General features: G+C 39.6%; 1 protein-coding gene across 1 annotated transcript in view; it reads right to left on the bottom strand.

Annotated features, from left to right (window-relative positions):
• Nucleotides 1–21,503, bottom strand: part of bms1 (BMS1 ribosome biogenesis factor) — a 43,816-nt gene extending 22,313 nt beyond the window's left edge. Inside the window, exons 1-16 of the mRNA XM_084567110.1 lie at nucleotides 21,405–21,503; nucleotides 18,686–18,863; nucleotides 18,385–18,575; nucleotides 18,007–18,086; nucleotides 15,294–15,482; nucleotides 15,011–15,153; nucleotides 14,049–14,170; nucleotides 13,763–13,956; nucleotides 13,453–13,595; nucleotides 10,472–10,926; nucleotides 9,941–10,042; nucleotides 7,204–7,355; nucleotides 1,656–1,737; nucleotides 1,328–1,407; nucleotides 159–347; nucleotides 1–66 (exon numbers count right to left, since the gene is read on the bottom strand). The exon at nucleotides 1–66 is cut by the window's left edge and continues 123 nt beyond it. Of these exons, the coding sequence (XP_084423236.1) occupies nucleotides 1–66; nucleotides 159–347; nucleotides 1,328–1,407; nucleotides 1,656–1,737; nucleotides 7,204–7,355; nucleotides 9,941–10,042; nucleotides 10,472–10,926; nucleotides 13,453–13,595; nucleotides 13,763–13,956; nucleotides 14,049–14,170; nucleotides 15,011–15,153; nucleotides 15,294–15,482; nucleotides 18,007–18,086; nucleotides 18,385–18,575; nucleotides 18,686–18,858 (2,361 nt within the window). The 5' untranslated portion in view covers nucleotides 18,859–18,863; nucleotides 21,405–21,503. The remainder of the gene's footprint in view (nucleotides 67–158; nucleotides 348–1,327; nucleotides 1,408–1,655; nucleotides 1,738–7,203; nucleotides 7,356–9,940; nucleotides 10,043–10,471; nucleotides 10,927–13,452; nucleotides 13,596–13,762; nucleotides 13,957–14,048; nucleotides 14,171–15,010; nucleotides 15,154–15,293; nucleotides 15,483–18,006; nucleotides 18,087–18,384; nucleotides 18,576–18,685; nucleotides 18,864–21,404) is intronic.
• Nucleotides 21,504–21,707: the final 204 nt, after the last annotated feature.

The following is a 21,707-nucleotide window of genomic DNA, read 5'->3' on the forward strand; positions in this document are numbered from 1 at the left end:
CGGCCAGTAGCCTAAATACTGCACTCTGGTCTCATCGTCCACGTCTTCAAACTCTGCTCTGTTCAGCTGAGGACAAATTGCAGGAAATTATATTACTGTAAGAAATGGTTTCTAAAATGTAATAAATAAATAAATAAAACTATTGTAAAATAATTCACCTCTGCCTGCTTTTGCATCTCCTCCTTCAGGTCATTGAAGTAGTTGGCACCACCATCATCATCATCATAGTCAGCATCAAATCGTTCTTTAAGTTTGCGTTTCTTTTCCAAGCGTTTGTTCTTTTGAACCTCTTCATCATCCACCTTCACTTGACTCTCCTCATCTTCATCACCATCGTTCCCAATGCTCTGTGGGCCACACGATGCATAAGACAAACTGTAAAAACTTAAAGTATTTATAAGATGACAGGATCATTATTAAACCCTTTTCCTTAGACACATTAAATCAGTGACTGGGCCTTTCTGTGTGGACTTTGCATGTTCTCCCTATGTCTGCGTGGTTTCTCTCCGGCTTCCTCCCACCGTCCAAAGACATGCTCATTAGGTTAATTGGTGATTCTAAATTGGCCACGAGTGTGAATGGTTGTCTGTCTCTCTGTGTTACAGCTGCGATAGACTGGCGACCTGTCCATGGTGTACCCTGCCTCTCGCCCCATGACAGCTGGGATAGGCTCCAGCAGACCCTGCGACCATTCACAGGAATAAGTGGTTACAGAAGATGGATGAATGAATGAACCATTAAATCAGGAAAATGGGGCTATTACCATTTTTGTACACACCGGGCTTAAATGTAACAAGCTAACTATCCTATTATAAATATTAGTTTTGTCTTAAGCTAAAAAATGAATGCTTAATTAGACTGGCCGACTTGCCTACAAGTCCACTTCTTTACCTGGGTTGCTTTCACAGTATGTTTAAGGTCATTGTCTATCTGTATTATTAACTTCTTTTCTCAAATTGGTTGTGACTTCTTTTGTTTCTCAGAATGTACCAAACTGCTGATATGTCCAAAGTTCCCTCCCAAAGTTCCTTCTATCCTCTGCATTAGAGTGACTTCATTTTTAGTCTTACAGAGATCACTTTTAATAATGGTGAAATATTCAGAAGTAGCATATTTCACCAAAAATAGTTTACCATGTGAGTGAGCATAGTAGCAAGACACAAGGTGGTTAGCCTTCATCAGAGAGATCTGTCACTGGCAGTAAAGCCACAATAGAGAGGTTTCCCCAAATGTTCTGCAGAGGCACAAAGGAACTGATAGAAACAAAGCAAAGAAATTCACTGGGGTGGCAAAAAATGCCTGCATATTCAATGTTAGTATGTAACACCTCAGCCTGATACTCCTGTCCAGTTTGGCCCTTGTGGAGTTCTCCTTTCTCCAAATCTTCAAAATCACCATACAGCTCCTCTACACAAAGAAAACAAGTGCACTAGTCATTGCATTTTAACAGTGAGAAACTTATGATTTTCACTTTTAGAGAAAATAACGTTCAAGTTATTTGCACCACAATTATCTTAATTGAGTTCATCAAAACAATCACTAAACATAATTAAACTTAATTCAAGTCATGTATGTTTGAATAAGACTTCCACTGTTAACAGTATAACCGTTTTTCTCAACCTAACGTTGAGAATCTGTTTCTGAACTCTTCTTACCATCCTCCTTCAGTAGAGTGGCTGCATCTTGGATTTCCTCCCACTTCCCTGTTACAAAACAATCTTTGATCAAGATTATCACCTGAAAAAGAAAACAAATGGACCAGATTAAACCTCACTTTAACTTTTTTTATACAGCTATATTTTCAGATGAGTAGCACCAGAGGTCACGTTAACCGAATATTTTCCGTCATTGACATTTTTTTTTTTTTTTTAAATATGACGGAAAAATCTGAAGGCCGTCCGTCATTTTGACAGATTGCAATTCACACCCCTGACCACTTGGTTAAGTTAATTGGCTCTTCTCTCTCACTGAAGTTTACATTCCAAACGTCGCGGAACTTTTGTCGGTGCACGATTTCCTGGTACACTGATTATACTGACGCACACGTCAGAGCTCAGCTAACTATAGACAGAGAATGTCTAATAATGGGAGAAGTTCCACTCTCACTGAACTTCCGGCTTCTGAACTGGTTGCAGTTCCACTCTGGTTCCATATGAGGGCGCTCTCAGGACGAGTGCAGAATGAATGGCGGTCTATGGAGCAATACCCCTCAAAATCCACTTTTCTCAGGATATAATTTTTTGTGCAGTAATTTGAATATTGTATTTGAAAGGAGATGCAAAGAAATGACACATTGCTGGGTGTTAGATTTTTTAGAGTCAGTTATTTGCTTTAAAAAGTATTTTAAAATGTCAATGACGTCATACATATCGTACGACCAGATACTGCTTTACGGCAATCCTTCAGTCCCTGCTTTGGTGCTTTCGCGCTCTGCACTTTCTTTTCTCTCGAGGCATGGACAACACAGCTGACACAGGTAAATACACGTGCTAGAAGAGTTTTTGTTTTGTTGTTTTAAAAGACCGGGCCGAAAAAAAAAAAACTTGGGCGAAAAAGTCCGCCTTAACATTCTGGTCCCGCTTCGGATGCCACAATGCCGTCAAGCGGGATCTGGTCGTAATCAGTCCTTCACTGACCAATCAGCGTTCATTAGCACAATGCTAGCGTGTTATGGGCAACAACAACTCAACCTGTAAGAAAACGAAAGGACATAAGTTCTCGTTCATTCAACTTTTGATCTATAACCCATGTTGAACTTGCAAAACCTACAATCAAATCTGAGATTTCTCAATGACAATCGGGTGAAAGAGACATATTTAGCCGTTTAGCTCCATAGACTCCCATTCATGTTGCACTCATGGCGATCGCCCCCAGTGGAAATCTGGTGGAACTGCAACCAAAATTCGTTACAATGGGACTTAATAGAGAGTGGCAAGGCTCTCCGTAGACGGGCTCTGCTATAGACCAGGGATTCCCAAAGTGTGGTGCACGCACCCCTGGAGGTGCGTGAACTGCCTCTAGGGGGTGGGCGAGATGCAAAATGCAATGGCGTAGAAGAAGTTATCTTAAGTGTGGGGGATTGGGGGTGCGTCAGCGCGGTTGGGATATAGAAGGAGGCGGCCAAAAAAGTTTGGGAACTGCTGCCACAGACCATATATACGTATATATGTCTATGTCTATGCAGCTAACGGCTACCAAAATGGATTTTGCATACCACCGAAGCACTTCAACCCTACGGTACCGTCTAAGAGCTGTTTACGCTAGCAGTCCCGTACAGACAAGACGTGTCGGCAGCCGAAACTTTTTTATTTATTTTTTTGTTACCATTTAAAGTAAATACTGTTCTGAAAAAAGTACTTAAAGTTAATGAAACTTTAATAAAAATGAAATGCTATTGAATATGTCTTTATTACCATTTAAAAAAAATAAAAATGAAAGTGACGGGTAAAAATAGATTATGACGGAATTTTTATGACCTTGTCAGTCAAAATGACCGACAACGAAAAAGTCTAGCGCAACCTCTGAGCAGCACATATGATTTTGGCCATAAGTATTTGGACAGTAAGCGTCTTTTCATGAACTGGCTTGAATATAAGCCAAATCAATAGATTTAAAATGAAACTATTCAGATAAAACTGAAGTACAAATTTTGAGGTTTAATTGAAGATTTATTTAAATATACAAGGTTTATTTTTAAAACTGTTTGGAGAATCCTCTGTAGGCAATTATTGCTTTAAGTCTGGAACAAATTGACACCACCAAAGAACAAGGGCTACATATTGAAGAGGTATAATAAAGTATAATAATATGGTAAAGTGGTGGACAGTAACAAAGTAAATTTACTTGAGTACTGTACTTAAGTACAGTTTTTGAGTATCTGTACTTTACTTTATTTTTGGAGTTTTATTTTTGGGGGATACTTTTACTTTCACTCCACTACATTTAAAGGACAAATATTGTACTTTTTACTCCACTACATTTCTGTTGATGCTCTCGTTACTCACTACTTACTAGCTACTAGCTGAGTTACTAGCTGATTATGTTTTTATTTATTTATTTATTTTTTCAAAATTCTGAGAAAATAAACTGTTTCTGCTGATTCGCATATGGTTTGTTTTAGTCGTATTGCCGTACCTGTACTACGTCATGCCATACAATCCATACAATGCAGGAAGAAACTGAAGAAACACCTCGAGAAACTCCCACCGAACACCCGTGGCCTTATCTCAAACCCATGTTTGAGATTTTTGCCACAAAAACTGATTCGTTTCAGTTTAAATGTTTGTTGTGCTGACCACGAATAAATTATATCACGGCCTACAAGAACTCGTCTTCCAACCTGAAAAAGCATGTCGCGGTATGTAAAGTAGCTATTGACGTTAGCTAGCTTAATGTTTGTTAAATTGCTGATGAACATTTTAAACGTAATTGTATGAGCTTGTAGTGAGTGAGTGAGTGAGTGAGTGAGTGAGTCCAACCATTGGCACCTGGGACCTCTACGATGGACTCCATCTACACAGAGAGAAGGTGAATATCTTTGCAAAGACCCTCAAAGACCCGGCTCTAGGACGCAGCCCTTCCACCCTCTCTTCTACCAGAAGCTTCAGAGACCATCACAGACCTCCTCCCCCCTATCTCCAGCCCCGGATCATCCCCCCTGCGGTGAGGAGACACACCAGTTCTGCCCGGACCCCACACTACCCACACGCCCACCGCCTCACCACTGGGAAACAGAACCAGCTGAGGCCACTTTCCCCCTCCTCAGTCCCTGCCCAACAACCCCTTATACAGCATCGGCAGCAGAGCCATGGAGCAGCACGTCCCCCTCCACACCCACAGCAGCAGAGCTATGCTGCAGTTGTAGCCCGGCCTGCTGTCACAGCCCCTCCCCCTGCTACCTGTGAGCTGAGAGACATCAGGGAGATGCTGCACACCCTGTGCAGCCGGCTTCTGTCCAGCTAAGATATATTCCCATATGAGTCACAAAACAACATGGACATATATTTGTTAGTTAGTAATAGTAATAGCAATAGTAGTAGTCAGAACAACGGTAATATTATTGAAAATAGTACATCTCCATGGAATTAATATCAAATTATTATTATTATAAATCTGTAGATAGTAGAAGGTTTTTTTTGTTTGTTTGTTTTTGTCTCACTATGTAGGTTCATTTTGATTGTTTTCTTTTTTGATGCGTTCATTTCATATAAGCTGTTGAAATATTCAGGGTCTCCACTCCTCGATCTTTGAGCTGAAGAGTGGAGACCCTGAGTTCATAAAATCTATCAAAGACGATATCATCGTATTGACAGAAACATGGTGTCAAGATGATTTGCTCACTCACTGTCCCCCGGGATATAATGAAGTCACGGTGCCCTCCATAAAACTAAAAAACATACGTAAGGGCAGAACATCGGGGGGGATTTTGGTGCGGTATAAAGGAGATCTTTGCAATCAGATCTCACCAGTAAAACAGGGTAAATCGCACATTTGGTTGAGGTTAGATCAAACCCAAGGCATAACCGATAGGGATCTATACCTCTGTGCAATTTACATACCCCCAGTGGATTCTCCTTATTTTGAAGAGGACATTTTTGACACCCTAAATTCAGGAATCGCTTATTTCCAGGGAGCTTTTTCTTTTAGTGCATTCACTGCCATGTTGAAACTCCCTGATGCTGTATATAACTAATATAATGTTCATAATATATACATCTTTGATTTATTGTATTGTACTTTAATGCTTTGCTTTGGCAATATTGTTTTTTAAAAAAACTTTCATGCCAATAAAGCCCATTTTGAATTTTGAATTTTGAGAAGCTGTCTGCAAGAGAAAGATTGTAGATTGTAGAATGGATTGAATAATGACAATAAAGCTACTTTCCTTTCCTGCATTTCCTGAGATACTTTTTAAATACTTTTACTTAAGTTTTTTTTTAAGCAAATACTTTAGTACTTTACTTAAGTAATATTTTGACTAAGCTACTTTACAAGGAGTATCTGTACTTTTACTCAAGTAGTGAAGGTGTGTACTCTGTCCACCTCTGGGTATAATACACTGCCTGGCCAAAAAAAATAAGTCGCCACCAAAAAAAAGGTCATACACTCTACTATTTCGTTGGACCGCCTTTGCTTTGATTATAGCACACATTCACTGTGGCATTGTTTCGATAAGCTTCTGCAATGTCACAAGATTTATTTCCGTCCGGTGTTGCATTAATTTTTCAGCAAGATCTGATATTGATGATGGGAGAGTCTGACCAATGAGCAAAGTCTTCTCCAACACATCCCAAAGATTCTCAATGGGGTTAAGGTCTGGACTCTGTGGTGGCCAATCCATGTGTGAAAATGATGTCTCATGCTCCCTGAACCACTCTCTCACAATTTGAGCCCCATGAATCCTGGCATTGTAATCTTGGAATATGCCCGTAACATCAGGGAAGACAAAATCCGTTGATGGAATACCCTGATGCGGCCATCACTCTGGAATAGGGTAAATCTGGACACATCAGACCACATGACCTTCTTCCATTGCTCCAGAGTCCAATCTTTATGCCCTCTAACAAATTGAAGCCTTTTTTTCCCACTTAGCCTCACTGATTAGTGGTTTTCTTAAGGATACTCAGCTGTTCATTCCCAATCCCTTGAGTTCCCTTTGTACGTGCGGAAATGCTCTTACTCTCACTATTAAACACAGCCCTGAGTTCTACTGTTGTTTTTCTTCGATTTGATTGCATCAAATGTTTAAGTGATCCAGTTTTTAATAAAGCTTTGGACAGTTCTTAACCCAGTGTGAGTAATTTCTGCATCTCTTTAGATGTTGCTCTGCTTGATGCATGCCAATGATTTGACCCTTCTCAAACAGACTAACATCCTCTCCACAACCACAGGATGTGTCTTTCGACATGGTTGTCCATGCAGTAATTATCCAATAGGAGGCTCGTCCCTGTTTGTTTAGTTAAATCCATGTGGCAATTTTTTTTTTTTTGGCCAAGCAGTGTAATTAAATCCTTCCTCAAACTACCATCACTTTAAACTTGTGAGCCTGCAATTAATCAGCCCATTTTCATGAAATAACCATAACATTCTTGGTAGCTAAAATAACAGCTAATATAACAAACAAAAATTGTGTCAGTTGCCAGATGTACATGGGCCTAACTGTAAGATATCCAAGTATGATTGTTGTGTTAAGAACTGCTGTACCTCTTCTAAATCCCAGTTGTGGGAGATTTCAGGGTTGAAACGAGAGCAGTCCAGTGAATTGGCCTGAAACGTTTTGCTCTCCTGAGGGCAGCTGACTCGAAACAGCCCTCCCAGTTCTGCCTCAACATCCTCAGATTCATCTGCTTCTACAACTGCAAAAAAAAAAAAAAAAAAAAAGACAAGTATTTGAGAGACACCTAAAATCTGTAACACATACTTCTCCAGTTTACAGTGAAACTCACTGTTTCCCTTACCACTACATTATGCGGGCACCGCGCTCCACCCTCCCACGGAGGTCAAATTTATTTTATTTTAATTTATATATAGTGGCAGATCACAACAGAAGTCATTTAAGGTTACCTCTCCTATACAACAGGTGTTTTCTTTGCTTTTATTAAACAAACTAATTAGCCTCAGGAAATTTATCTTATTTACATGACGGCATGTCATTTCTGTCTCTACATGATTGTGTGTTTACAATTCTCTTCTGCTCTCTGTATGCATGGACACCCCCCCCCCCCCCCCCCCAAAAAAAAAAGAACACACCCACCCACTCACACAAATGCGTGCACACATATGCTACCAGTCAAAAGTTTGGACACACCCTCCCATTTAATGGTTTTTCTTTATTTTCATGACCATTTACATTGTAGATTCTAAAATGAAGACATCAAAACTATGAATGAACACATATGGAATTATGTAGTAAACAAAAAAGTGTGAAATAACTCCAAATATGACTCATATTTTAGAGTCCTCTGTAGCCACCCTTTGTTGACATCGCTGCAAACTAACTTGGACTTCTCTCAGTGAGCTTCATGATGTAGTCACCTGAAATGGTTTTCACTTCACAGGTGTGCCATGTCCTTGTTCATTTGTGGAATTTCCAGCCTTCTTAATGGGGTTAGTACCATCAGTTGTGTTGTACAGAAGTCAGGTTGGTGCACAGCTGACAGCTCTATTTGACTACCGTTAGAATTCATATTATGGCAAGAACCAATCAGCTAAGTAAAGAGAAACGACAGTCCATCATTACTTTAAGAACAGAAGGTTAGTCAGTCCGGAAAATTGCAAAAAAAACTTTGAATGTGTCGCCAAGTGCAGTTGCAAAACCCATGAAGAGCTACAACAAAACTGGCTCACATGAGGATCACCTCAGGAAAGGAAGACCAAGAGTCACCTCTGCTGCTGAGGATAAGTTCATCCAAGTCACCAGCCTCAGAAATCACAAGTTAAAAGCACCTCAGATTAGAGCCCAGATCAATGCCACACAGAGTTCTAGTAGCAGACACGTCTGTACATCAACTCTTTAGAGGAGACTACGCCAATCAGGTCTTTATGGTCAAATAGCAGCTAGAAAACCATTACCAAGGAACAGCAACAAGCTGAAGAGATTTGTTTGGGCCACGGAATGGACATTAGACCAGTGGAAATCTGTGCTTTGGTCTGACGAGTCCAAATTTGAGGTTTCAACCGCCATGTCTCGTGCGACGCACGAAAGGCGAACGGATGTTCTCTGCATCCATGGTTTCAACTGTGAAGCATTGAGGAGGAGGTGTGATGGTGTGGGGGTACTTTGCTGGTGACACTGTTGGGGATTTATTCAAAACTGAAGTCACACTGAACCAGCATGGCTACCACAGCATCCTGCAGTGACATGCTATCCCACCCGGTTTGCGTTTAGTTGGCCCATCATTTATTTTTCAACAGGACAATGACCCCAAACACACCTCCAGGCTGTGTAAGGGCTATTTGACCAAGAAGGTTGAGTGATGGAGTGCGGCACCAAATGACCTGGCCTCCACAGTCACCTGACCTAAACGGAATCGAGATGGTTTGGGATGAGATGGACCGCAGAGTGAAGCCAAAAGGGCCAACAAGTGCTCAGCATCTCTGGGAACTCCTTCAAGACTGTTGCCATTTCAGGTGACTACCTCATGAAGCTCATCGAGAGAATGCCAAGAGTGTACAAAGCAGTAATCAAAGCAAAGGGTTGTTTCACAGTTTTTTTGTTTGCCACATAATTCCATATATGTTCATTCATAGTTCGATGCTTTCCATTAGAATCTTTTTTTTAAAGAAAAATCATTAAATCAGAAGTTGTGTCCGAACGTTTGACTGGTAATCTAGATGAGTACACTCTCACCAGCGGGCAGAGACCACGAGTCTGAAATATGTTGCGTCAACCCCCTCCAAAATGCACAAAAATTGTAGAATGGACTGAGAAGAAACGTTCTGATGTTTAGTTCAATGTACAGTTCAAATACTTGTTCTGTTGTTATACTGAATGCTATAATTAAAAGAAACACATGAACACCATGATTCCTTTAAGTGTTGTTGTTCGTGTCTATCTACATCATTGATTTTTCAGCTGGATACTGAGAAAAAACATCCAGCCAGAGTGATAAGGAACTATCTTAAACCACAAGAAGAACAAGGTGATCATAGCCGTGATCTCAACATCATCTGTCATAAAGACTGGCAAAATCTGTCAATTACATAAAGACAATGCGTGGAACAATGTACATTGAAATACTCTGTGCAGAGGGTGCTCACACCAGATGTCCTATTTAGGTTTTTCTCCTTCCTGCACATGCCGTATAATGTCAGCTAATAAATGAAAACTCATCATGCCATTATTTTTGAAAACATTCTGAACTTAATTGTAGTGCCTGAGCTTTACCACAGTGCTGTACATTTGCAAATGCATCTGTAAGACTCCAGAACACAAGATTACCTGAACCATAAACCACTTTTCTCAGATTGGGAACAGCTTCTTGTTGTCGTAGAAATGCCTCTGATGCTTTCTGTTGCAGACCCTCCTTCCATCTCAGAGGCCCTGTACACAGATGCAAGATGAAGCAAATAAAAGTCTGATGACCTTCAGCCACTTTGAAGATTTATATTCCTGTAATCTTAAAAGTGTGCCGAGTGGCTACAACAAGCATTCTGTTATTCCTGTAACATTTCAAGTTAGTTTTTTCCTATTTAGCGCCACAGTTGCCTTTATATTTAGTGTTTCTCTTGTCAGTTTCAATCTGCAAGCCATAAAAACAGAGATCACTATCTTTAGTCTTTAGAAAGCAATCTAACTAAAAAACACTCAGTAGCTGTTCTAAAGTTTTTTTGGTCATGACCTTCCTTAGCAGATCATGAATGTCCTCCAATGGCTGAAAGATCAGTAATGTTCATGCTCACCTTGCCTTTCTTTTTAAACTGTATACGAAACTGTAAGTAGATACAAACTAGAACTGAACCGTGTATTTACCATGCTCCTCTTCTTCACTCTCCGTTTGTTCCTTCACAATGCCTTCAACTGCACCGCCCTCATCTGATTCTTCTTCTTCATCCTCTTTAGAACAGTGTCCACTATCTCCTGCCCTCCCAGCCTCGCTCTCTCCTTCACTCTCCTCCAGCTCGTCTTCGCTGTCTGCAAACACTGGCACCTCAGCAATTACTTTCTCCTCCAGTTTCGGTTTCTTCACAGGTGGTACAGGTACAGTAGTGTCTTCTTGAGATTCGGTTAGTGCCTCTTTGACAAAGATGGAAAAGTTTCTGTCATCGTCATCTTCCACTTCTTCCTGTTCACTTTCACTGTCATCATTCTCATCACTGCTAGAGCCGCTGCCATTATCTTGGTCCTCCTCAGAGAAGATCACCTTCCTCCTCTCTCTTTTGGTGTTTGGATCCCAGATGAGCTCCTCCTCAAGCCTGTTCTGTGCTCTAGCATACACACAAAACAAGAAAAGTTTAGTGTGCATTTCTGTCGTCAAATACAAGACTGCAGTGTATGTGTTATAACATAACACAATTTTGTTTTATATCACCATTTGTGTTTGCCTCCAATAAAAAGAGGAAGATCCATACTAAAAATGCTCAAGGTGGTCCCCAACACCCCTCTCATATGTGCTTCAGGCAAATTAGACAAAATTTTGGTAAATTTTAGTTAGATCCATATTGCACATCTTTGGACACAGGCATTTTGTGTTATTTAAGCACTCTACTAAAACTCATTCAAGTTACAGTTACATAGAGAATTCAAGCTTGAAGAATCTCAGCCTTAATTTGAGAATACTCCCATCCAAATTTGAAGGAAGTTTAAACAAAAAAAAACAACTCAGGGGTCAAATCAAATCATCAATAAAATGTTATTTTTAAATACTTGCAGACAATGACTGCCTAAAGTCTGAAATTCATGGACAACACCAAAGAATGGGTCCACCTTTGTGATGATTCTTGGTTCTTTCTGCCTGCCTGTCTTGTCCTCAGCAAAAAATGTCTGCTCAATCTGGGTGACATGAATGAATCACTTAGCTAGTGCAGAATTCTCAACTTATTTACATTACAATCATTCAGCTGTAACTGAGCAGACTGTTTATCTATACACCTCAGAAGTCATTAGTTTGTGTTAGTCCTATCAACAATTAACTTTAGTGACACTGTGCCATTGTGCACGCATGCCATCTCACTGCTAACTGTATTTTACAGATTATTTTCCATCCTTCAGATTATGAATTGTGAAGTCTTCTCCTTACTTTCTTCTTCCCATCATTCTGGCTGATCTTAATTTCATTTTACCAGAAACGGTTTTCATTTAAATTGTGTCAAGTGTCCAAATACTTAACACAAGAACTGCAATTCCTTCAACTGTACTCGGGTTTTGATGTGAATCCCTCCAAATTCCAGCATTCATTACGCAACTTGAATATCTTACACGTACTTTTTAAAGGTCTGTCTTTAAATCTCTGTTCCCAGTCCTCTCAAGGCTGCTATAGTTTAACAGCAAGAGAACAGATCGCCTTGAATTTGAAACGTCCGAAATGGCAGTTGGGTACAGGATCTAAAGCACAGGTCTCAAACTGATCCGTGAAAGGGCCACTGTGGCTGCAGGTTTTCATTCCAACCATGCAGCAGCACACCTGACTTGGCTCAATCAATCAACTGAACTGCCTTCACACAGTCATTTCAAGTGTCCTCTTGCTTGATTGGAACACAAACTTGCCAGCCACACCCACTGCATGGGTGCTGCATGGTTGCTGCATGGTTGGAATGAAAACCTGCAGCCACAGTGGCCCTTTCACGGATCAGTTTGAGACCCCTGATCTAAAGAATGGGAACTGCAATAACATTTTAACATGGTCCCTCATTTCCATAGACCAACATGTGATTGGAAAATTTACACAAAATTAGTTTATTGGATAGTTGTGGGAGATTCCTTTGTTATTTCTACATCGTAACAACATCCGGACAAGTGAAGAACACCCCTAGAATGTAGATATTTCACTGTCAAATAATAATTAATAAGTGCAAATACAGAGGCATTAACACAAGGTGTAAACCATTAAAAAAAAAAAAAAAAAACACCTAAAACAACCAAACCAGTCCTGGAACAGCATTCTTTGGAGAGATAAAACTGACCTTAACCTGTACCAGAATGGTGGAAACTAAAAAGAAGGTGAAGAAGTCTTGGAATGTCTTATGGAAGAGCTGTGACACATGAGCATAAAGGGCTTTCAATGGCACTAGCGAAACAGAAGCAGCCAGATGAATTCTCAAGTGTATAGGTATATACTGTCACCTCAGATTGAGCCAGTGGGGAAAACATGACTGAACAGTGCTCACAGTAGAGGTGGACAACAACCCAAAACATAGTGAACAGCAACTAAAGTGCTGCAGTAAAAGCCTGGCAAAACATGACCGAAGAGGAAACCTATTGCTTGGTGAGGTCAATGGGTTCCATACTTTAGGGCAGTCAGTGCCTGCAAATTATTCTGGAAAAAGTATTTTTTTTTATTATTATTATTATTTATTTAATTTGTCCAAACAATTAATTTGACTGTGTATAAAAATTGGAATTTCTTCACGATAATTTAGATACGACTTCTCTCAAATTAAACATGAGAATCTGGAAGCCCATAGTCTTTACATAAATTGTAAACTTTTTTTGGTAAACGGCTGCAGTAACAAAAAATGATGTCATTGTCCCAGCATTTATTGTCATTACTTGCCATGTCTACTTCTACCAATAAACCCTCTTTCGAAATCACTTAGTATCAAGATAACAAGAAGAAACGTTCTATCAGTATCCAGAAAGAGCCTATCCCAGCTGTCATCGGGGGAGAGGCGGGGTACACCCCGGACAGGTCGCCAGTTTACCGCAGGGCTGATGATAAATCAACTGAGCATATTTTACATATCCAATGGCCCTCACATTTGTGAAGGGAGAGTTGTTCCTTTTTTATATCTCACCCGCTTTGTTTGTTGATGTCTGTGAGATCCAGAGTGGCAGAGCCGCGGAACAGACACACCTTACTGGCAGACATCTTGGCATCCAGAGTGCTGTGAGTATCAATGAGAGACTGGACCAGCTCTGTAGTGGGCCGCACCTCTTCCTGCAACAGTAAAAAATAAGATATTTCAAACCTGGCACATTAAGTGTTATCTGATTGTAACTGCCGTATTCAAAAGTTAGTGAACATAAGCACACTAAGTTGTAAAATGATGAAATTCCCATAAACCAGATATTAAACACAGTTATCTGAAGGGTATACAATAATACCTTGTGCTCATTGAAGTGGCTAGAAGGAAGGTCAATATAAACAGCATCTTTGTCATACACAACCCCCCCGACCCCAGCCATGGGTGCATACACCAGCCGCTCTTTCTCGTTCAGTGCTCTCTTCTTCTGAGCATCTGGGAGTGGACAAGGGTCTGGCAGGAAGTTCACATCAGTCACCTGAAAGTCTCCCACACCTGAAAAGGATAACCAAATAACATAATTTGTACAATTTTAAGGTAACCTCCTTAAACAAGTGCAATCAAAAATGATGTATAGAAGTATGTACCTGGAATATGGACTTGGCCTTTGTTTTTCAAATGTGTCCCTCTCAGGTAGCCATAGAGTGACACAGTCCGGTCACTCTTGGGGTCTGTCCTTACCCTCTCAGGGTCAGTCAAGTCCTCCATACTGCAGGAAACAGGAAAAAATATGATTGAATGAGTGCAATTGGGTGATGGGGTGACCCATTTTTGACAACTTACTAGCTCAAATCAGAGGAATAGTATGCTACCCTTACCCATCTTTAAAGAATAAATGGAAGAAACAGAATATAGAATAATATCCAATATTTATATACAGGCTATATTATCAGATTTAAAAATCCACTAAACTATACCCATTGAAAGTCTTTGGGAGTAATTGGCTCTGCAGAAGTGAAGTGCAGTGAAAAAACAAATTAGAAGTAGAAATCAATACACCTAAGCTGGCATGTGTAGCTATCCATCCATCCATCCATCCATCTATCTATATATCCTTCTCCAAACTGTGCAAGAATTTCACTCATAAACTGTATGATAGCTTGGTAGCTGATGTGGCCTTACTAACGTTGTGACACTTAAAGAACACCACATTACTAGAAAGACAGTATGTTAAGAGGTGTAAGTTCTTTAGTGCTATATAAATATGACCAAGTGGTCATAATTTGACACAACAGGGGATGCTGGGGGGATGTCAAACTCATTTTAGCTCAGGGGCCACATAAAGCCCAATATGATATTATGCTGATGATATCATAACCTATAGATAACGACAACTCCAACTTTTTATGTTTGTTTTAGTGCAAAGAAGTACAAGTAAATTATAAAAATTTTCACATTTAATGAATTATACTTTTACAAAACGTTTGATGAACAACTTGAAAAAAATAAGGGTCTGCTATTTAGTTCTGGGTGTTGTGTTGTGAAAATCAAGGGCCATATTTCTCTACAATATTAGAATACTACACTGCAGTCTCGGTGTACCACTCACCGATCAACTAGCACATAAGGGTGGGAGGTCTGCCACACCAAAGGACGGAATTTCATGACAGAGATAAAGCGGCCAAGGTTCTTCACTTCCTGAGTCTGATATTCACCGTACACCATACCAGATAGGTAGAATAGCTTGGCCCCCTGGTAGGTTCAAACAACAGTCGATTAGAACATTTCATACATTAAGTTCAATTAGAACATTGTCAGTGACATACAAGTTACTGCCTCAATGCATACAATTTTGGATATGAGCAGAAAAGACATATTTGTGGGGCATTTACTTGGTACACCTCGGTCCAGAAGCGATGTTTAAGGTTTTTCTTTGTCTTCCTCTGTGTCTTGTTGTTCTTGAATGAATCCAGGTGAGTCAACACACCCATAATACGAGGGAAACCGTGTACCTGACAAATGTTGAGAAACTCAAATGTCTCCATCTCAAAACCGAAGCTGGCATCAATCAACATCAAAACCTAAAGAAAGAAAAAAAATGAAGAATGAAGAAAAATGTTTAATTTATTTCAATAGTAACACGTCACCAAATCCTCTACTTAAATCAAGTTACTAAACTGTTTTACTGAACCATAACACCGCACTCTTTTTACAAACGCCTTTTACAACAAGTCTAAACGGTTTAAAAACACTGCAACAATACTGTGTGTGTTACAGGTACATAAAAAACACAATGCCTCACATTAGGCATTAGACTTTAGTCTTGGGCCACCTTCCTGACACATCAAATAGGGTAAACTGTATATGACAGTACTTATATTAAAATAAACACCTGAAGAAATCTTAAGCCCGGGGTAAATCAAAAGAGTACGCATTTTGTGCCGGAAGATCGTAAACTGGAGCAGGTGACAAAATAGTTAGTAGGTAATTTACTGTAAACTGCATTTAAACAGGTTGTTCTTCAGCTGATCAAAAATACCATAGTCTAAAAAAAGACTAAATCTCCTGTCCCAACCTCAACAGTGATGTCGCGTTGCAAGAGGCCTTGCTTGTACAGCTAAACAATCCTGCAACATTCAAAGATGGAAAGCCTTTTTTGCTCATGCCATCAGGAAGTCATGACAGTGTGAATGCCTTAAAGAAAATGTCATGAAAGTCATAAATTCAGTTTTCAATAAATTGCCTATAATCTGTTTTTTGTCTCTTGCTCTGGTTCCTTCCTTTTGCATTTTGAAGCATTACTCACAACCTAGTTTATGATGCACCGGCGCAAAATGCAAATACTTGTCATTTTTCTCCTGGTCTTAAGATTTTGTACAGAAGAGTATATGCTGAAGGTCATGTATGACAAGAAGTGCTCATTTTCAATAGATTCCTTGTTGGAGGACCCAATACTACATCTTTGGGTTCAATGAAGATGATGTCTGGGGGCAGTTTGAGCAGGTTACACGACTGCTGTGGGATTCCTGCAAGATTGGAGTAAAGTATTCTATACATGTGACTGGGGTGGGAGAGGCAAAAAGCAGTACAAGTAATAGGAATCGTAATACTGGAGTCAGATTTGGGAAACATAGCAATGAAATACAGCGTAAAGGAAAAGGATCCATGCATCACACTGACCAAGTTTGCAGGCAAATTTGAAGTTTTAAATTTGCCCTTAACCCATTCAGGCCTAAATACTCTTCTGTAAACCCCCTCTCAAAACCTGAGGTTTTTCAAAATATGTCAACGTTTACTAAAACCTTAATTTCTCAGGTTCTGTAGCAGATAAAAACATGAGATAAAAAGCATTTGACAGCTTACTTCTTTGGCTTTCAACTTGACTGACTTGCTAGGGCATAATCTTCAAATGCATTTTTTTTAAAAATCAATAAACACCAAACATTTTTAAAATTTTGAAAATCAGTAAAGATCTATTTTTTCAGTTACTTCGTCAATATCACTTCCTTCACTTGAGTCAGCCATGACGGATCGCTAGCACGGTGTTTAAAATTTTCGACCAAAACATACTCCACGTGTAGGCTTATTTCGACCAATCACAAAGCGTTTTATTAGTCACATGAGTTTAAAAAAAATCCCTAAGCATCTCTGTCACTCACCCCAAGAATATTTCAGCCAATCACAGTGCATATAATTGGCCATGTGCCTCGAAAAAGACGACAACGCTCAAAATGACGCGTTTGCCGGTCTTAATGGTAACTACGCATAGATGCGTGATCCGGTCTTAAAGGTAAACACGCACAGATGCGTGATCCGGTCTGAATGGGTTAAAACTTGAGATTGAAATTCCACTTCTTCATCAATTTCTCTCATAAAATCATATGAATCAATATATGAACTGCATTTGTAGTTAGAAGAAGTCAATGTGGTGATGTTTCTAATGCAATCAGGAGGGTGGTGCATACTGTACTTTCAGATTAATTTTAAAATTATTTTGTTTTTAAATGTCTCCATGGCCTTGCCCCAAAGCATCTGTCGGACCTGCTCCAGCCGTACTCTCCCTCAACCTGTCTCAAGTCAGCAGCTCAGTTATTGTTAGTCATCCCAAAGACAAGGAGAAAGCGGAGAGGTGACTGCGGTTTTTCAGTTGCTGCCCCTAAATTATGGAATGACTTGCCTTTGCACATCAGGCAAGCCGACTCACTACTTGTTTTTATATCCTTTCTTCAAATAAATTTTTTTCTCTTTGGCTTTTAACTCAGCTTGAGAGTGGTTGGTTTTTATTGCTTTTTTTTATTATTATCATTGAAGTGGCTAGAAGGAACAATAATTTTAATGATTTTAATGATGGAATAATTGTTTTAATGATTTCAATTTAGTTTCATTTAATTTCTAATTCTTTTATGTGTTTTACCTGTCTTCATGTCCGTGTTCAGTCAACTGTATTGTTTTTAAAGTGCTTTATAAATAAAGTTGTGTTGAGTATGCTTTAATATATCACATCAGTACAGGACCAAGTCTTCAGTTTAATAGAAATAGGAGCTTATGTACTTTTCAAAGCACTGCAAACAGATTTAAAAAAATAATAAATAAAAAAAAACTTACCAGGTCGGCAACCTTGGCAAGGTCGATCATTGTGTTTATGTCATTGTTACATTCCATGAATGTCAGACGTCGCTTTTTACCTGAAAAATGCAAAAAGTAATTACTTGCCAAAAAGAAGCATGATTATGGTTAATGCATAACAGTCTTTTAGAGATAAATTATCATTAAAGCCTTTTTTTCTATTGCAATCAAGCAGATCAGAAGACTGAAAGGGAAAAGGACACTGGATCAGTACGAGATTTTTCCAACTAGAAACGGGATATCCCACGGGATCCCATTATTAATTGACAACAGTAATGCACATGACCATACGTGTAGCAATTCTGTCAATCTAGCTAATATAAGTGGGTAAATGAAGAAGTCAATGGCCAAACTCACCAGAGACAATGGTCACGGGTCCACATATGTCCCCAAGCTTCTGCCGAGTGAAGTTTTTGATCAAGCAGCGGATCAGGGTGCTTTTTCCCACCTTGGGGGGTCCAACAACTACAATCAACACTGGAGGAGGTTCCTGGGGAGTTCGGTCAACAAGAGGGACGTGGTGTTTTTTTGTTTTTAAGTCCTGGGCCCTAAGTAAAAATAAAACAAACAATTAGACTAAGAATATAAATAAACTAGTAACTGGAAAATACCTTAATTACTGCTTTGCCAGAGCAACTGATCTATTAACAAAACTGACCTATGGAACGTCTTGGCCATGCGGACAGCGGACTGAACAGCGAAAGCTTTGGGGTTGCGTTTCCGTTCATCTTCATCCATTGAGGCGCCATGCTTTTTGAGCTTTTTCTTCTCTGCCTTTGGCCCACTGTGCTTTTGCTGATGTTGCTTTTGTTTCTTAACTTTCCCATCCATCTTGCCTTGAAAAACAAACACAAGCTAGATATCATGTATCAGAAAAGTCAAGACAAAATGAACTATATAAACAGGCATATTTAAGTAAAATTAGATAACACAGGCCAATCTTGGCATCTTGTCCTCTCCTTAAATTTACCAGCCCTGCATGGACACCTTTGTGACACAAATAAACTTCTACTAAATCATGCATCTATATATATTTTGTAAATATAAAACACAAAAAATTTATTGTTTCTAATAAATAGTTATGGGATGCCCCATCCCTCTCTCCTTTAACCCCCCCCCCCCCCCCCCCCCAAAAAAAAAAAAAAAAAAAAACAGAATCCATGTTAAATAACACTAAATGATTTATTCACAAATAACTTTCAAAGAGAATACTCATTTGACTTTATTTGGTCCAAAAAGCATAAAAATGTCCCATGTCTCCATGACCTCATTGTACCATATCACTTCTTCTTTTTAAATGCTCTCTTAAAATAATTTTTTTCTCTTTGGCTTTTAACTCCGTTTGAGATGTTAGTTCTTATTGTCTTCATTGTTTGATTGTTTTATGATTTTAATGTTTTATCTATTCTGGCCAACTGTGTTTGTAAAGATTGACTGATTGATTGATTGATTGACTGACTGATATCTTCCCAACAGATCAATTCGATCTCAAAGTGCAGGCCTACTTGTGGTGCCTAGAATTTCAAAAAGTAGAATGAGAGGTACAGCTTTCAGTTACCAGGCCCCTCTCCTGTAGAACCTGTTTCCAGTTTGGTTTAGGGAGGCAGGAACCCTCTCTACTTTAAAGGTTAGGCTTAAGACTTTCCTTTTCGATAAACCTTATAGTTAGGGCCGGACTGAACAATCCCTTAGTTATGCTGCTATAGGCCTAGGCAGCTGGGGGACAATGCACTGAGCACAAGTCCTCTACTCTCTTCTCTCTCGGACTGAGCTCCTATCCCCTAATTTCTTTTCTCTGGCACTGAGCTCCTGTCCTCTAATTTCTATTCTAATTTCTTCTCTATTACTACTCATGCAATTCTGTGCTACTACTGTATAGCATGATAATTGTTGTGTGTCCCTCTGCTCAAGGTTTCTTCCCGTTAAAAGAGATGCCCTTCATGGTGGCAAGGAAAAACACCTTCATGCTTGCTCTGGAGGTTTCAGACCGGATTTTGTAAAGTCTTGAGACAATTTGTATCGTTATTGATGCTATAAATAAAACTGAATATAAAAACTAACTATGCACTTGTTGCCCCATGTTTTTCAAGAGACCCAAAGTAACTGTCCAATTGACTGAAAAACGTTTTCATGGACTGGTGTGACATATCCCTACAACAGCTATGCAATCAACGCACAGTAAACACAAACCCATTTGAAGGCATCAATAACCATAAGCTCAGACTCCATCACGACCTAAAAACTGCTGCCATCACAGAGGACAATCTTTCTTGTCTTCACAAGCAAAGCCCATATGCCCTCTAGTAAGTGAAAATTCTGCATGCTCCAAATTCATGAGTGGTGTCTTCTGGCTTTGTAAATGGCGAGGTGGATGGTAAGTTAACATTGTGATTTCTACTCCTACATCTACATTGTCTGAGTAGTCTATACGTCTATACTACCCACCGTACACCCAAATGCCCCATGCCAGTACTATGCCTGTTGACAGTAAAGGGCAGAATGTGCCCATAGCCAGTCTAGGCAGAATTTCTGAAAATGTGCTTATTTAAAGTGCTGGAGGCATTTTGTGATAATTTATATTATACAACATTTCTAGGGGTATTAAGGGGTGCTGAATCCAAATCTGCTGTATATGAAGCTCAAAAATGTCCCAAAATGCCTCAAAATTGAGAAATTCAAAATGGCCACAACCGCCAGGCTGAAATCTATTTTTCAGTATATCTTTTTGACTAAACAAGGTACAAACATGAATTAAATGTGCTTTTGTAAGTTTTCCTACATGGGCAATTCAATGCCATATTCAGATTTGAGTGGTTAGTGGTTCTAGAAGTTATTCACACGCCATAAAGACTGTTCCAAGATAGTCCACAGTAACAAGAAAAACATATAGACCATCCGTCTGCGTTCTTGAATATTACCCACAGAATGACACTGAAGTTACTCATAAACACTGTAAACTCTACTACACCATGAAGGCAGCAATAATTAAGTTAATAAAATTAATTAAGAAAAGATAGTTTAACCCCTCACAATGTAGTTTTACAGCACTGGTCGTTTTTGAATGCCATCTACTACTATCTGGAATCGGATGGCCTAATCTAGTCGGTGAGAAACCGTTTCGTGCACTGGACGAAATGTTTTCCCGGGCGACTAAAAGACACAAGACACACAAAATAGTTTTTAAACACTGCCCATTAATTCAGAGAAACAACAACAGCAGCATACATTCAATACAACGTTGGCACGTGGGACACAAACATCAGTCAGTTATAGGGTGTAACAGATCTGTTTTCTCCCTGCGGGAAGAGAAGTCAGACAGTCCTCTACAACTACACTGTACAATTTTCCGAGAAAACATAAAGTGTAGCCAACAATACCTGAAAATCAAGCCAATATTCTGCCTCCGATCAACACTTGGTCTTCTGGCGTTGCTAACAGTCAGCGACTGTTTCTCAGGTCTCACGTGTACTGTGATCGCCACACCGGAAATGTGTGGAATCGTTACGTTGTGGCAACCCGAGTGCAAACAAAATTGCGTGAGGTTCCGTACTGTGAAGTTACTCTCAAACTGGTGACAAATGCGTGTTCAATGGTCCCCAGCTGAAACATGAGATTCACAAATGCGTATTTTAATTCCTGCTGGCTAAGGCTAAATATCGTAAAATTGTTATTCACGTCGG

This window comes from Chelon labrosus (genome assembly GCF_963514085.1).
Source record: "Chelon labrosus genome assembly, chromosome: 19".
Classification (NCBI taxonomy): Eukaryota; Metazoa; Chordata; class Actinopteri; order Mugiliformes; family Mugilidae; genus Chelon; species Chelon labrosus.